We start from the raw sequence: 18434 nt of genomic DNA, 5'->3' as shown, positions 1-18434 counted from the left end.
CGAATGGAAGGGAACATGGACTCAAAATCACACACGGTGAAGTAGATGCCTTCCAAGTTGCCAAGGGCATTTAATCTGTGAATCAACTCCACCATACTGAACACAGTGTACGGATATTCTTTCATGTTGCTGTTTATAAAAGAATTAAGCATGCACTCCATAAGAATAGCTGGAGATCTCAATTTGTGAATGACAGGGCATAGTTGTTTACCAGTTTTATGAAGTTTGGCAAAAGCGAATAAGCGTGGGGAAATTGGTGCCGAGACTGTTGCCTTAGTTATTTTGAGTATTCCAGCCAATGGGGAATTAGCTATATGTTTAATTTTTTTAAACTCTTGTTTGAATCTTCTCCAAATAGCTGCTGGGAGTGTTAGTACATTCAGTGTTGCGGATGTATTAATGTATGCCATTTCTATGTGTCCCTATTCATTAGTACTACGCTTCTGGATTTGTCTGCTCTTACGGCAACTATGCTGTTACAATCCATTCATTGCCTTCAATTATGTATGGCCTTCCAATAGCTTACTTCATCTTCTGCATTGACACTGTGGTTACAAATAGAGAAGAAAGCTTTCCATCGCAAGTATTCCTTTTGCATGTTGTTAAGATCTTCAATCATCCTTTCAACATTAGGTATAACCTTATTTAAATCCTTTGGAGCAGAAGGAGCAAACGAAGGGCCTAACCTGTGTTAACCAGCAAAGATGGAGGTCGTATGTTGTCCCAACATACAAGAGAACTCTGTATTCAGTTCAGTTCAGGGTTCTGTTCATAAATATAATTTTCCAATTGGATAATGTTGTTCACTAATGCATACCTTCTTCTCTTAGCAAATCTTATCACTTTTCTCAAACACAAGCATCTGACCACCAGTACCCAACATCATAATAATAATAATAATGAAAATATAAAAAAATATTGAAAAATCTTGAGATACAAATAAAATTTAAGAGAGAACATCATATATCATTCCTTTTTATTTTTTTGATTTATTATTTAAAATATTCATTTATTTATTATATCTTAAATTTCTAAAATAATGAGAGAAAAGCACAGTCCAAATCCAAGTAATGCCATCTTTCATACCTTTACTGTATTAGTTTCATATACTGTATATCTAACCTGATTATTCCATGCTTTTCTGTAACCATCTCTTCCACTCCATATATATAAACGGGTATTAATAGCAACAGAGCAGTGACCAGCACGTGCCCTTGGTATAGCTTCTTCAAATACTTCCATTGCTAATGGTTCCCATGTCATTGTTTCTGTAAAAAGTATAAAAGTTTTTTGATTATATTTTAAATTTGAATAAGTATAAAATCACACAAATTTAGAATTTTAATTTAAAAATACACAATTCAATGTTATGTAGAGCAATCACACAGATTTTTTCTTTTGCATGTGGGGCATGTCTTATTGCCATTTCATATTCACCTTAATAATTAAAATTACACTTAATAATTTAGAATATCTGAAGGAAAATACTGTATATAAATGTGGGATTAATTTAGATTGAACAATCTAATTAATACAAAATTTTGGGTTTGATTGTTTATATATATATATATATATATATATATATATATGTGTGTGTGTGTGTGTGTGTACTGATATATTTGAATTTGATCAAATGTTTTTTGAACAGGCTTTTCAATTCAAGACTTGTTTGTTTTAATCTTTGACAAGTTTTATCTAATACTAATGAATAACAGAGTATAACACATATAGCTTTTTATTCACATATCATATGTTCCATATGACAGATATACTGTGAAAAAAATGCCATAATAATGACAAAACAGCAGCAATTTTCCACATTTCAGGTTTTACAGTATTTCAGTTCAATCTATGCCCAGTTTAGGATGATCTGTGATTAATGATGGAGATAGGTAAAGTTAATAGAAAATAATCCAAACTACTGCTGTAATTGGGCTACTTTACTATTACAATTAATAAATAAATTCTAAATAACTTGGTACTTGTGGTTGACATTAGGTGCCATCTCTTATTAAATTTAATAATTATAATTAAATTAATATTTACTAAATAATTTAGAATATTTTATGGCAGTCATTTAACATTAGTAAAAACATCAGACTTTAAAATGTTTATAGATGTTAATAAAGAGGCTAATATATTCCATATCAGCATCATTTAATTCTAGAACATGTTCATTCTAGAATTAGATGATAAAGCCATACTAATGAGTATAGATGAACTTGTACCAAATCAATGTACTGTAGAATGAACACATTCTACATTGGTACAACTTCCATATTTATGCAATTTAAAATTAGCAAGATAGATGTTATAAATAACAACATTAATTAATAGAAAGTTAGCAATATTAATTGTAATGCACAAATTTGCATTAGTTTGGAACATTATTAAAAAAATTAAATAATAATAATAATAATCCAAGAACTACATTTATCAAGAAAACAATTAAAATCTTAATTCAGGAATGACAATCTTTGTCCATGCCAAAAAATTGAAAAATTGGTTTAATTTATCAATTAAAAACTAAAAGGAATTTAATATATTTTTTCATTATTATTTTTATTTTATTACTTTTTGTTTTAGGTATTTATTTATTAACAGATGTTAAAATTAATGTATTTCAAAACAAAAACAAGTTTAAATACATTAAACTTTAAAATTTTGGTTATTGTAATAAGATTTCAATTATAGTTGTCACTATCTTTGAATAAGCAGGTATTTTAAAACTGTTTTTTTTGTGCTATTAGTCTCAACATGTGACTGATAATATAACCAGTGTTTTAAACATTAATCACTTTAACCTTCTGGCAGTTGTGTGAGGTCAACTGCCTTTGAATATTTCTGTATGACATCTTAGATGCCAATTTTTATTTCAAAATGGAAAAATTATCAGCCTAACATCAGAAACTATGATTATATCTTATTTCTGCATTTTATCTTCTTTCTGATGATGTAAAATACTTGAAAATTGATAAAAATGCATTTATGTTTATTTTATTGTAATTTGATCCAATAAAGCACTACAATAAACACAAAATTTCACATCTGTAAATCATCTCATGTATAATGGAATGACATCAGGTTTGTTTGTAATTGGAGGAGGACACATTGTCTTTCAAGATTAGGATAGTAAAACTATTACTCCATAGGAAAATTATCAATACAGCTGTGATTGACCCCTACTGCTGTCAACAAACTGCTAATTGTTTTATTATCCCATCAACAAAAGTTACCTTCCCATTTGTAAGTGGGTCAAAATGACAATGTTATTGGCTTTTTTGTATTCAGAAGAATGTTGTCTTTAACATCTAACAACCAGTTTTGTCAGATCTGATTACTTCAATTTTGTTTATTTTTGTGTGATATAATAACACAGTTATCAAAAATATCTGTAATTCAAAAATTAATATCACTTGAAATATTACAGAAAGTATCAAAACTTTTGCAAGTTTTTGTAATCAGGAATGTTATCCATATGAGAAATGAAGCAATTGAAAAAATATTGCATGAACCATCAAAAATTTGGCATGATGTTGATTATATAAATTACTAGCTTTAAAACTTAAAAAAAAATTATGAAAATTTTATCAAATAAATGCATTTGTTGTAATGCCTGAATAACACTGATAAAATTAACAAAATATTTTTCAATTCACAGTTTTAAATTGCTATTGTGTCAAATTGCACTCATTCCAAACAATGCTTGCAAGAGTACACTCATGTAATTTTCTTGCAACTTTTATTATACATAGAGCCCCACATAAGCAAGCATTTTTCCCCTTTAAAAGTATTTATGTACTGAAAAAGTGTACAGTATGAGTCTTCCAAGTTAAAAGTTAAAAAGGTAGAAATTTTTAAAGATTTCTTTAACAAAATTTTTAAGTATAAAAAATGTTGAAAAATATGTCCTGTGACATCACATGACACCATGTGACGCCCAGCTGATTGATTGTTGTTTGCTTGTAATAGTGTAATTGTAGTTGCTGGTATTTTTTCAATTACCTGCTAGCTATAAGTAAAAGGCAATCTGAAAAAAACAGCATGAGAACAATGCTGAAACAATTACTTTTATCTATTTATATTTATTTATTGTTATAATTTAAATGTTTATTTGAAAAGTTTTTAACTTCCTTTCAAATCTTAGAAGATTTTAGAGAAAGAAATGGTAGAAGTGGATTCATAAAGTGATATGATTAACAGGAAAGATGCAGATAGAAACCAACCTGCTATCCTTAGAAATGTATTCTCAATAAAAATTATGATAATTGAAAGCCGGTTATTTGTAATGTAAGAATTTATATATTAATTTTAAGGTCAGTTAATATAAATATATATATTTGCATATTAAAAACACATTTAGACCAACAGATGACACCATATAACAAAATTTGAAAGACATGTTGATTCTACTGTTTTTGAACACTGAAAATCACGATTATCTTTGTTATATTATTTCTGAAATGCATATGAAAAAATGTAGAAAGAAACCTGTCTCTCAAGGTCATTCTGATCCATGACTATCCAGTTTGAAAAGTCAGTCTGTATTGAAAATCACTCTGAAGATAGATTAGTAAAAAAATATAAAAGTACTTGGAAAAATTCAAAAGGGAATGTTTCTAAACAGCTTTAAATTTTCCAAAAATATTAGAATTTGATTATTAGAATTATCTTACCTAAGTTAAGTGATGCTAATGTATTAGTACATTTCCACTCCTTTTCGTGTGTTGCAGCTTTGTTATCTTCCATTACTAAAGGAACCCAGCCACCAAATACAAACATTCGATGACTAATAAGAGTTGCAGAATGAAGACTTCTTGGTAATGGTGGACTACCATCCACAATAGGCTTACTCCATGACATGCCATCTGTGAAATTAATTATTTCTTTATTTTCATAGATTTTTATAGTGATAAATTATAAAATTTATAGAGATTAAAATTAAAAACAATATAAGCTGAAATAAAATTAAGAATCACTTTTAAATTTAAAAAAATTAAACTAGCAAAAGATTTGTAAAACATTTTGCTTTACAAATTGACAAGCCCACTGACATTAGTGGTAAAGCTCATATACTAAGATTTGGTTCATTTCATTATTGAAAATAAAATATTGAATTAATTCCTGTGTCACAGAGAACTTATCTTACCCTGTTGCACATTTGGTATTTTTGACTATTACATCATATTTAGAAAAATTTAATACATCATGAAAAAATAAATTAATATATAATTTCTATCTAATATTTAATACATTCACAATATATCATAATACACATTTATCATATTATTTTGTGATAAATTAAGTAAGAATTATTTCTGTTATAATAGAATATTTAACATTATTGGAAGAAAAGATTGCAAGTTACTTTCCTTCCTTAAATATAGAAAATTATACTGGATATGAAATTCACAGTTGTAAAACATTTAAGTTGTGAATTGTACAATAATAATAATTGGTAACTTTGTCAATGGATTATGCTTTAAAATGGGAATTCTCTAAAATAACTCCTGAGGAATTTTGGATTTTTGTCCAAGCTGAATATTGAGTATACAACTGCTGAATGACAGTCAACTGGGTGATAATCAAGTGAGTGACAGTTAATTGGGCAACAAAAGTAAAATTTTTGCATGCTTATCAAGCATATGATTTGGAGATTTTTTTCTTTGTAAATATTGGTAAAATATATATAAATATAAATATGGTTAAAACTTATGAGGTATGAGTTATAACAGTTATTTCCAACTTCGGAAAAAAAATTATTTTGAAACAATGTACTGTAGCATTGTTAATTATATTGTCAGAAGGAATTAACAAAGCACATCAAAGAAAAGCAGTTCTTTAAAAATAAATTCTTTCAAACTTTTATACTTTTACAGTTCAGAACTCTCATACTTTTCAGAACTTTTCAATATATATTGAAACAAAAAAGTATAATTTAATGTGTAATGTAATGTATTCTTAATTTTATGTAATTGTTGTCTTTGTTTTTATGTATACTTGTTAATTTTCAGGTAGATATCAACTGTCCTTCAAGACTTATTTATTTATTTTACAAATAAATAGAAAAATAAAATATGTAACATTTATAAATATGTTTGGTAATTACAAAATTGTTTTTTAATTCATTTAACTCATTTCTTAAAAATTATTATTTAAATTTACAGGAATGAATAGAAAAAATGGCAATTTTAATAAATAAAATAATAAAAAAATTTTATTTTGTCTATCAGTGATCTCTTATTTTGTTGCCCAGATGCCTGATACCCAGTTGGTGGTAGCCCAACCATCGCCTGTTCATCTTTGCCCAGTTGATGATGTCCCCAAACATTCCTCTCTCTCCACAAGGATATTGAAAATATTGTTATGGTTTTCAACAACATATTTGTGTGAGCTCAGTTTCTCAATATTAACTGATATAAAAACTAAAAATTGTAAAAGATTTACTAAAATACATGAAGAAATGAGGGTATCTATTCACATTTTTCACCAGATGCTCGCCCTCTGGTGTTTAAAAACAAAACTATTCTATCTGGGTCATTTGATTAATTCTTATGTATTATCAGCAGTAAAGATGAATAACAATAGAAAAAGCAAAGCTTTCTGTTGCATTCCAAATTGCAATTTCAAAGATTTACTGGAGCCTAATATAAGTTTTCGTCTATTCCCAAATGAAAAACAGATGATTATACAGAAATCAGTCAGTTATATTTATGAGCTTCTCTGAATTGTGAACGAGTGGATTAGATTTAAGAATTGGCAGTTTCCCAATTGTCCAACTTTACACAAATAAGTTATGCTGTCATTTTTAAAAGATATTTTCTTAAAGTTTAAAATGCCAGTTATTTTGTGTGGGACACAGGGTTGGATTTAAGCATTTCAAACCCTAAGCTGAACTCTAAGTCCCCTTACCAACCTTTCACAATTTTAGAAAATCATAAAAAGAAAAGAATTAAATCAGACTCTCTCTGATTCAATATGGTTATTGGAAGAAAAAGATGCAAGGTTTCACTAGTCTTCTGTTTTATAACTGAATTTAATTAAATTTTTATACCCATTCCATTAAAATCTTTTTAAAAATTAGTTTTATCATTTTTTTTAAAAAAAAGCCTTTTGTTAATTCTTAGAAAAAAATTAATGAAATACTACACAAAATAAAAAGTATAAGAATATAACCAATAAAAAGTATATTTTGTTGGTTTGTAAAAAAATGTTTATTACAAAATTCAACTTTAATTTTTTTTTTCTTTTGTACAAATGTTTGAGGCTCCTTGAAAGTCGAAGCCTAAGCAACAATTTACATAGCTTTTTACTTGTAAATCTAACCCTGATAAAAACATCAGCTTTGACATTGTCCTAACACAAAGGGCACAAACATGTATAGCACGATCTCGCTCACTTGTTTTGATACCATATAATGATGTATCCCGCTAGCAATAATTGTTCTGCTACTATAAAATTTCTCGATAAACAGCTACAAGCAGCATATATCATTATATCGAACAGTAATATATGATTAATTTTACATTACTAGTTACAAGCAACCCAGATAAAGTAGCCATTTTGTAAAAATTCAGCACCCTCTATAGTTCATGAAAAACGCAAATATCATATAATGCTGATATTGTTCAAATTTGCAGAAGCTGATAAACTCAAATATTGCATCAAAATTGATTTAAAGAAATTCCATTTTTATAAGACATTTTCATTATAGTTTTTACAAATATAATATTTTTAAATTAATGTTTTATTTTTTCACTGTTATGTAATCTATAACCTATAATTTTTCATTAAAAAGTATGTTCATGGATATTTTTGTTGTTATTTTATGACCTTAGTGATTTTAGTGTTCTGTAAAATTTCTTACATTTAAAAGTGTTCTGCAACTTCAAAAAGGTTAACCTCTAGCTGTTACAAAATAAACAGATACATTCAACGATTACAGTAATGTTTTGTTCAAAATTATGTTAGCAATACAATGAGAAAATAGCAGCCAATGACAACTTTACAACATACAAATTACAACAAACTGACTAATTTAGATAATATTTAATTGATTTAATTGTTCTATCAATTTAAGCACTTTGAAATGATGCATCTCTTACACAGTCAGATTAAGTCATTTTGAAAAGAACAAATGAGTAAGCAATTACCGTATTTTACGGACTATAAGACGCACTTTTTTCTTCGAAAAATTGCCTCCAAAATTCAGATGCATCTTATAGTCCGTAGTGTCTTATAGGTATTTTTTTAAAAAATTGCTTAAAAATTAAGGTGCGTCTTATAGTCCGTAAAATATGGTAAGTATGCACCATATAATAAGACTAACATTGTATTTTAACTGATAAGTAAATTGACATTAGAAATCAACAGCAACAATAAACAGTATATTTTTTTAAATTTTTGGTTAAATTCTTAAAAAATTAATTAAGAACATAAAATTGTACCATTTTTATGTAATAAACTACAGTCACATAAGTCAAAAACCATCAGAAGTGGTAAAAAATTATGTTAGCAATTTCTTCCTCCATATTGAAATTGGACATCTTCATACTCTTAACATTCTAAATTTAAATAGCATGAGATGAAATGTATCAATTCAAAATATGAAATCTCATTTGATTGGTGGACACCTTGGTTATCTTATAGACTAATTCATTATGAAGTGAAGCAGGTCTTCTATGCTAATGAAAGAGAATCCATGTCCTTGATATTAATGGCTGTGTTTCTCATAGTGGTTTTTGTATATTTCTAATAGCTCCAAAAATCTGAATCAAGTTCTATTGTGTGTGCAGCATAGAAGTCTGGTACTACATTTGCTAACAATGTTTTTTTACTATTTCTACTGGTTTTTGGTTTCTGATGATGGTTTAGTTAAATTTAACCAGTATTTATTTGTTATTATTTGATATTTTTATGTAATATTATAAGATCTTACCTATTTCTAATTGCCAAAGATCACCTAATCTACATCCACTCATTCCACCATAGATAATTAACCTTGGCTTTTTTCCATCTTTTCCATGATAAGCAACAGCTGTATGACTTTCTCTAGGCGGAGGAGGTTGTCCAGAATATTGTGGTACATCCCAAGTCATTATACTTGAATGAGGTCTTAATTCCAATGTATATAAATCATTCAAGTACCTTACAAATATAAATGTAAAAAAATAAAAATTTCATATAAAAATATTCTTGATTAGTACAAAACATGAAAATATAATTCTTCAGACTTCACTATTTAACTTAAATGTAAACATTTTTAAATGTATAGATATTTTAATTTAGAATTACTTAATATATTTATAATTAAGACTACTGAATTTCTTTTACTTTAAATATTAACTGTTTATCAATAAATTATAAAAAAAAATTCAGAATTTTTAAATTTTAAGCACTTAATTATTTTGTGATTTCAGAACAAAAAAAAAAAAAATAATAATAATTGAATAGGTAAAGTCCAAACAAATTTTTCTGATTTTTTTTATTTCATTTACTTTTTTTATTTATTAAATTTTGAAAAGCTAAAGTATTATATTTTCAAAACAATCTAAATAAAATACATCTAACTTTACCATTTATTCTTTATTCTTATTTTGTTATAATTTACCAATTAAAAGCACTCTCTCAAAATAAATATGATATATAATTTTATTTCCCTTAATTTCCCAGAACAAATAAATAACATTTAAAAAATACAAACTATTGTAAATTATACTTACTTAGTTCTACAATATTTACAGTGAAACTTAATAATAGACATCTCTAGGAAATTTTAAGATGTCTACTTTTGAGAAGTGTTCATTATTGGGAAGGAAACATGAAAGTGAACTTATAATTTTCAAAAGTTTAAATGTAAAAATAAAAATTTGCAAAAAACTAACTTAGCATTTTTAGATTTTTATTTGAAAACTCTGATTCAAAATATCTGTTATGTATTCATATTGAAATGTGATGCATTTACAACTAACTTGCTCAGTTTTTTAAGGAATGCCCTTCAATGTTTCAATTTCCATTCTTTGTCAAAGATTCTACTTAAGTTTTTCAATTTAGCATTTTAAATGATAAATCACATACTAAATAAATAATAATGTTATTTTAGAAGCCATTTATGATTGAAAAAAGTCATCAAAATAAGGAGTACATAAATGGAGAAATTGGATTTATTTAATTTTCACCGATTTTAAAAGTTGATGTCTTTAGTTTTTCACAATTTTAATAAGAATAAAAGATGGTTACTTATTTTTTGGTTTGACAAGATCAGTGAGACAGAAATATTTTTAACATTTTGTAAAAAATTTAAATTATTTAAAAGTTTTATCATTTCATACAGGCATTAATTATTTAAAAAACATTAAAATAGGTATGTTATGCTCTGTTTTTTTTAATACTTTATGTCAGCATTAGTGTTGTATTAATATTGAACAATAAAGAAAATGTAAGTAATTTTATCTTATCTTAATTATTATTATCGAGCATAATGTCATTCTTTTTAGAAAAAGATTTTTATACAAATGTTGTAAATCTGCTGAAGAGGGGTTTTCAGGTCCAAAACACACAAAAAGAGTGTACAGGTGAAAATAAAGATACTTTGTTTCACTTTTGACTAAGATATCCTCTCTTTGCTAATCAGAAACTTCACCTGTATAGTAACTCTTAATAAAAAAAGTCCAAGTAGACAGTATGTACACAGAAATGTAACAGAATCTTTTCTTTGGACTTTACTATTCAATTACTATACAGCATTTTTTAAAATGTTTCTCTTGGTCTCCCATCCAACAGTCAACTTATTTGTTTGGACAAAATTAAAAAAATCTGGAATGCTAAAAAGTTCAAGGAATCTGATTGATTTACTACATAGTGTTCTTCAAGACTATACATGTATCATCATCAGATAATCCTAATTCAAAAAGAAATAATATATTTGAACAGAGAATGACAAATTCAAACATGTAGAGTAAAAGAGAAGAAAGTAAACCCCACCAGTTTACTTTTTAACCTTTACTTTCACATCTTTACTTTCTTAGAGCCTTGTTCAAAAAAATCCACCAATAAATTGCATAACTTTCCCAGCTATTATCAAATGTTATTTAGAAAATAACTTTTATCATTTTAATTATAATACAACCTAATAAAATTGTGTGGCACCATCTGTTATAAGGTTTTGTTATAAAAATTTTCTATATTTTTAATTAGTATAAAATGATAAAAAGCTAATTTTAAGGATAGGGATAAACTTTATTTTTAAAAAAGTGTAAATGTTAATAACAAATAAAATCTTCATTAAATACTACCCCTCTTGAGATACATGACCCCCCCCTCTATCTCCCCACCTTCTTGACCTTTCACCACAAAAATTTAATGGCACCAATGCCTCTCATAAACAAGCCACCAGGCCAAATTTTGTTTCTTAATCTTTACCCCATCCTGAGATATTAAGTGAAATAGACACAACACACACATGCACATGTGGAAAATAAAGTAAAACTGAATCTGTACTAGTTATGATAACTAATTCTTCCGCAATGTCTACAGGAATGTTTTTCAATTAGTTAATCATATCTACCTTCTCCCATTTGACTGAAGCATTTTTATTTAAAAAAACAATTCCTCTACTAATAGCTTATGTCTTTTTAAGATCCTCCAATTTTACTCTACCTTCCTGTTTTATACATAAAGATCAATTCTATAGGCAATTAAGAGGCACATTCATTGAGTTACCTGTAGCTGATGACTTTATAGAACTTAAATTTTTATTGAGGCTCCAGCTATAAGAGTTTGAAGAAGACACAACCATGGTATTCTATTATATCAATAGTATGCTTATTATATAAAATAAGGAGAATAAGATTAAAGATTATGTACTGAGAATAAAACAAAACAACTTAGGAGTAATTTTAGAAGTTGACAAAGTCAAGAAAAAGAAAATTCATTATTTGAACATCTCCATTAGAATTGAAGGAGAGGTGTTTACTACATATATCATTGTATATACAGGAAACCCACAGCTGCATCTTCATATATACACTACTATTCAGAAGATCATTTCAAAAGCCACCATTCATACTTAGATCATTAAGCATAAAGCTTATCTATAGTTAACATTGAAAAAAAGATTTACATAAAAAAATTTACTTCATATGAGCAATTGCCTTAGTAATAAATGTTTTATTATATCACTAAACCAGCAAAAAAGAAAAAAAAAGAAGGAAAAACCCCTCACTCATTTTGGAAAGCAAATGTTTTTGTCTCTTTTTAAATGGATATTTTCAGGCTGTGTTTTAAAAATTAGAATTGCACTCTTTTAGAACACAACCTAAAGATGTCCACTTAAAAATGGACAAAAATATTTGCTTTCCAAAGTGAGTGATTCTTTTGCTAATTTATTGGTTTAGTAGAACATTTATTATTAATATTAACCAGTAATTAGTTGTTGTCTTTTTAGTTTCCTTAGTCATTCCATATAAGCTTTCTAGAATCTGTTAAATACAGGATAGCCAACAGAAAAATAAAAAGTAGACTATGATACCTATTGATAAACTTAAGATTGCCAATGTAATGAATGGAGTTCACAAAGTTGTTAAAATAAATCAAAAAGAATAGTTCTAAGCTAATTAGCACCATATATCCTACTTATACTATCTAACCAAAATTGAAAAGGACCCAAGGCAAAAAACCTAAAAATACTGGCATGTATAGAATACTAGTCAACAGACAAAACAGGAAACATCAAATGATTTATAGGAAGCAAAAGTCATACAATGAGAAAGAATGTGAAATAAAATTTAATCTTAAAAATAAAAAACAAAAACAGATGGCATCAGTGAAGGAATTGCTACAATTAAATTAGAGAAATATACATGATTATGATTGATTCTAAAAACATTCTTATATATATCATAGAAGACCTAGTCACAAATAACATCAATTTAGTTTTAAACATGAAATGAGAAAATAAAGATTTGAACACGAGCACAAGAATAGTTTTTATATTTTCAAAGTTTTCACCATCTATTATCTATTCAAACTGGTGCTTAATAGAGGACCTTGTTGCCTTAAATTGAGGTATTGCAACAGCATATCTATAAACTTAAAAATAGATACATAAATCAAGGCTTACTGTATTAATTTAGTTAATTAAACTGATTTATGAGATGATACATATCAATCATTTTCAAACATACCTTGGTATATTATTTTTAGGATCTTCACTGTCATTTGCAAGTCCACCAAACAAGTAAACTTTATTATTAATCAGAGTAAAACTATGACCAAGTCTGGGGCATGGAGGAGAACCAGATTTAGGAGACCGAGGCTTGAGTCTCTTCCATTCCCATCTACTTGCTTGAAGTTCATATAATTCATTTGAATATTTACCATATTCAACCATGCCACCAAAAACCAAAAGACGAGTTCCATCACAAACAAATCCATATGCTGCACATCCTGGAGGTATATCTCCCTTCACAGGTGGTACAAACCATTGATTAGTACCTAAATAAAAGAAAATTTATATAAGTATTTAAAGTCTTCATATATTTTGAAAAACTTAACTATGGAATAATTGTCTGAAATAAAAATATTTGAAAAATTTAATATAAAATTATTTTGTACATAGGTAAATCTCAACATATGTATTTTGTATTTTCGAACCGAGCAAGTTTCAATTATTACAACCAACAAGCAAATGCTATTAAAAACAGGATTGTGGCTGTTAATTTTTTTATACTTACTTTGACCACTTATTTATTGAAAAGGAAATTTAAAAATGAATTATAGTAGAAATATATTCTTTGTAGCTAACATGCTTAAATCTCTTATACTCATTGTGATTAGTAGTGAATATTTTTTGCTGATGGAAAAGTTTAATACGTTTAATACAAAAGTTTAAAGGTTAAAGGTTAATATAAAAGTTTAATACAATCACAATTTACAAAACAGAAAAATTTGTTGGAAAGGATATCACTGCTCAGACAATATTTGTTCCTCTTTTCACTTTTTGTTTCTGTATGAACCAAGCTTAAAATAGAAATTATAGTAGTATCTCATACTTTGAATTTAATCATTCCAGGTGACCATTCAAACTCTGACTTTGAATTGTTCAAAGACTAACATTGAATCAATTTTTTCCACTAGAAATAATGAAAAGTGAATTAATCCATTACCAGACCCTAAACAATATCAATTCTGATAAACTTAAAACAACAAACACACATAATTTAAGGTAAAAATAACAATTAAATACCCTAATATTAAATTAAAACATGAAAACAATAAATAAAATATGTGAATACTGTATAATAAAATGAAAATTGCATTTCCTAGTTGTATACTATCAAATTCTGCATCTTAAACATAGCTGCCAAATCAGCCACATGTGCACTGCTTTCACGCATAATGATAAATTCTTTTTTCACCTCAATCATTGATATTATAACCTTCTTAGACTTTGTTGTTCCCACACACTTCTTGGATACCATGGTTAATAAGTAAAAGTTATTTTGGTTTGAACAGAAAGTTTTTGTGTATTTTTAATGACTGTCAAATTTAACATATTATTGTTAATATTCTATTCTTTGTTTAAAAGCTTTTTTAAACTTTTCACTTCACATTTTGTTTGAATAAAATCAAGCTGAAATGTCTTTAAATAAAAAGCATATTAAGCATATACTTTACAAGTTTCAGAAAAGTTATAATCATTATAAACAATACAACAAAATTTGTAATATATATGGGGAAGGTAGCCTCAAACTTTAACATATCAAATGTGGTTTAAAAAATTTCTTTTTGTTTTTATTCATATATAGCAATGCAACACATGGACAATCTGCCAAGCAGGAAATGACTCCCAAGAGGTCTTTTATGGAAAATTGGCCCTTATTTAATTATTTCTAATGTGAAGAAAACCCAGAAAACTACATGGCCAACTCATTGGCAAGGTGCAAACCCACAACTAACTACTATTATTGTTCAAAAAGTTCATTCCAGAAATTTTGAACTAACTAAAGAATATAAAATATATAGAGTACCAAAAGCTGTCAACAAAAAAATTGCATGAAGAAATTATTAAAAATTAACAAATAACACACATTATACAGTAGAGCATAGTTTATCTGAAAGCCAATCAACCATAATTCACATAAGCCAATCAACCGAAACGTCAGTTAACTGAAAGCTTTCCAGTCGGACTGTGTAGTGCTGAATGAAACGTTTTTGATACTAGATTAACTTCTAAAGTATAATTTTTTTGTTTTTATATTTTTCAATATATTTATTTTGTTTGTACAAAATAAAGAAATAATCTTTAACGATATAATAGCCAAGATAATTATTATAAAAATTTTTGTTAGGCTTAAAATCGATGAAAATTCAACGCGAAGCGACACGCAATGGAGAAAAATTTCAACATGGGATAGGTTAATATATTTTTTTCGTACATAATCGATTATCCGAAAAATAACTTATCTGACCAACCCCTGTCCCCAATTGATCGAATAACCGACGTTCTACTATATATAATCAAGCACATCAAAAAGAAAGAAAGGCATTGAAAACACATGAATGTAGTGTAATACAAGAGATGACTTGAGTGTACAACAGTGAAAAAATGCACTCTTACTACATTTTTTCACTGCGCATGCAAGTTCAAACTTTGAAGCATCATTCAATCTCAAAAGCAAATTTTTGTTGAATTTAGCATTTGAAGTACTGTACAAGGTACCACTGTACATCATACTGTAAAACAGTAATTAAATTAATATTAAAATATTGAATATGATTCATGTTGACAATTATTATGATTACTAATATTTTAATTTATACACTAGGAATACAGTAAATAACACCTTCACTATTTCACATAAAATAATTTTGTTTTATTCTTATTTTTTTAGTTTAACACCAATTAATTCTTTGTAACATTAATCATCTTATACAAAATCAAGACACCAACACCAGGAAAAATTCTTTAGTAATTTGTCTAATTAGTTGTGAAAAATGTTAGTCGAATTCAGAAAACAATACTGCCATTTTATTAAATTGATTTATCAACTTTATATAAACTTAAAATTAAAAATGATCTTTGGTTTCTAAAAATAGCAGTCATAAATGCATGTTGTAAAAGTAACAATACACAGAGGAGCAAAAATTAAAAACTTACTCTATATGTCTAAAGTCTGCAAGGAATATTACTAACAAATAATTTTTAAACCACATGTACATATTTGATTTTTTTTAATGGTGTAAAAAATTCAAAAGCCAATCAGAAAAGTTTAGCATTAATTAGTCTTAAAAATAATTTATAATTTATATGTATATATTTTTACAGTATTGTTAACTAAGGTGTTTTTCTTTCTTTTTATCTTTGTATAAAGGTAAATTTATTGTGAAGATGAGATTTACCCTTCAAAAGTATAAACAGATTTAAAAGGTTATTCTAGGAAAAAGGTTATTTACTATCTTTAAAATTTAAGTAACTTTTTCTCAAGATTTAGGAAATGAAACATTAATTTTAAAATTAATTAAATTCAACACACAACTAACTCCACTATCAAACTTTTAGTTAGCAGAGTCAAAAATAAATCAAACTTTTGACAAAAGTTTTATTATACAACACAAATTCTTAAACACACTACGTTCAAACTGTTGAGGTAAATGTGCCTTGGTTTCTTCCAGCAGCCCATCACTGCTTACAGTCAACATGCTGCTGGAAGAAACCATTTTACAACAGTTGTCAAAAGGATGACCACAGAATGCACCATATGCTTGTTCTGTTAAAGAATTTTGAACCTTTTGTGTGTGGAGTCTTCTCTCTCTCTTTTTTTTTTAGCATTAAATTTCAGTTTATTAACATTAAACGTCACACATTTGTCATAACAACTCAACACAAAGTAAGTTTTCTGTACCTATACACTTCTGCTAGTGTTTATACTATTTGATAAAGGAGTTTTTGAAAACAATTTCTCTCTAATAGCTTTCATTGTTGCATAGTCTGCTCTACTGCTTGTTGGATTCTGATCTCTTCAATTTTCTTCCGTTTTAGGGTATAGTTAAAGTCTACAGGGGCAAAATTAAGAGTTGGAAAAGCACTATTATATACTTTTATTGGTCAGATACTTGCTAACCAGGAATGACCAATTAAAGCTGGCAGGTGGAAATAGTAGTGAGTTGGCAGAGTAATAGGAAACTTAAGATGAAAGTCATGACTTAGAGCCGTGATGGATAATGTGGCTCATTTAGATTAATTAATCATTTTTAATTTTTCTTTGTTTTAATCATTTAAATAAAGTTCGTCTAAAGATATAAAACAAAGAGTATCTGATACAGATTTATTGGAGAACATCAAATGAGTAATCATTATCATCAAATCCTTCCAATACAAAAGGGAATGGACACGTTGACGTTTTTTGCATCAACCCAGCACTTAAACATAATTAGCGTTCCCATCACATGGTGAGTTTTCTAATTCTTGGTTGCTGGGTCAACAAAGTTCAACAGAGAGAGATGCAGATAAGAAGAGAGAAGTTAGAACAGAACAAAGACTTATTGATCCAAAAGGAAAAACCTGTATTGAAGGATTGTGGTAGAGGTCATTAATAGTACTGTTTACAGTTTTTCACTTCCTGGTCTTTTGCTTATCCCAGAATTTTGAAAAAGGGATTGTCCCCAGGATATAGTTAATTATATGTGGAATATTTATAAAATAAATTATCTTGTAAAGAAATATAATTTTTTTTATTTTTAAAGTAATTTAATATATTCTACAATCTCCATGACTTCATTTTAATTTTAATTTAGAATTTCTGGAAGAAAAGAAATCAACCTGGAGCAGGACTTCAAACTGCTTCAGGTCAATTCTCTTCTTCTAGAAACTCTAAATTTAAAAGATGGCAGCCTAACTGTCTATCTCTGGACAAATTAATTTGTTTTTAACCATTTAATTAGCCCTATTATAGCCTGATAATTCAGCAGTTTGTTTGGCTTTACTTAAAAATTGTGTTTATGGAGTTGTCTATATACTTGCACAATCTGGCAAAATGTATTGGAGATACTGAGCATGGTGACAAATTAAGACAGCATCAGTACAATTATGCAAAATATTACAGATTATGACTTGTAAAGAATTTTCAAAGTCCTACAACAAATACATATTGATTATTGACAATCTATGACATGCCATAACAAACAAAAATTAAAATAATAATAAGCAAAGTTAAAGTTAATAAATACAATACAAATGTATTCCGACAACTTATAAGTTAACTATACTTTCTATTAGATAACTTTTCTCAATTTAACACAAAATACGAAAAAGTACATTTTTAAAGAATTTGTGGGATTTCCTGGGATAAGAATTTCCCTTCTTATTCAGGAAATCCCACAAATTCAAAACAGGAAATCTACTGTTGTTTTGAATTTCAAAAATTGATTTTTCA

The 18434-nt window shown here is 27.3% G+C and overlaps 1 protein-coding gene across 3 annotated transcripts in view; it reads right to left on the bottom strand.

Annotated features, from left to right (window-relative positions):
• Window positions 1-18434, bottom strand: part of Hcf (Host cell factor) — a 208568-nt gene that overhangs the window by 161102 nt on the left and 29032 nt on the right. For all 3 annotated transcript variants that reach the window (XM_067277724.1, XM_067277726.1, XM_067277725.1), the window contains exons 2-5: window positions 13185-13494; window positions 8939-9147; window positions 4677-4868; window positions 1123-1268 (exon numbers count right to left, since the gene is read on the bottom strand). In XM_067277724.1, coding sequence (XP_067133825.1) covers window positions 1123-1268; window positions 4677-4868; window positions 8939-9147; window positions 13185-13494 — 857 coding nt within the window. The remainder of the gene's footprint in view (window positions 1-1122; window positions 1269-4676; window positions 4869-8938; window positions 9148-13184; window positions 13495-18434) is intronic.

This window comes from Centruroides vittatus, unplaced genomic scaffold, assembly GCF_030686945.1.
Source record: "Centruroides vittatus isolate TY-2023 unplaced genomic scaffold, ASM3068694v2 contig_754, whole genome shotgun sequence".
Lineage (NCBI taxonomy): Eukaryota > Metazoa > Arthropoda > Arachnida > Scorpiones > Buthidae > Centruroides > Centruroides vittatus.
This window is presented reverse-complemented; position numbering and strand designations above follow the sequence as displayed.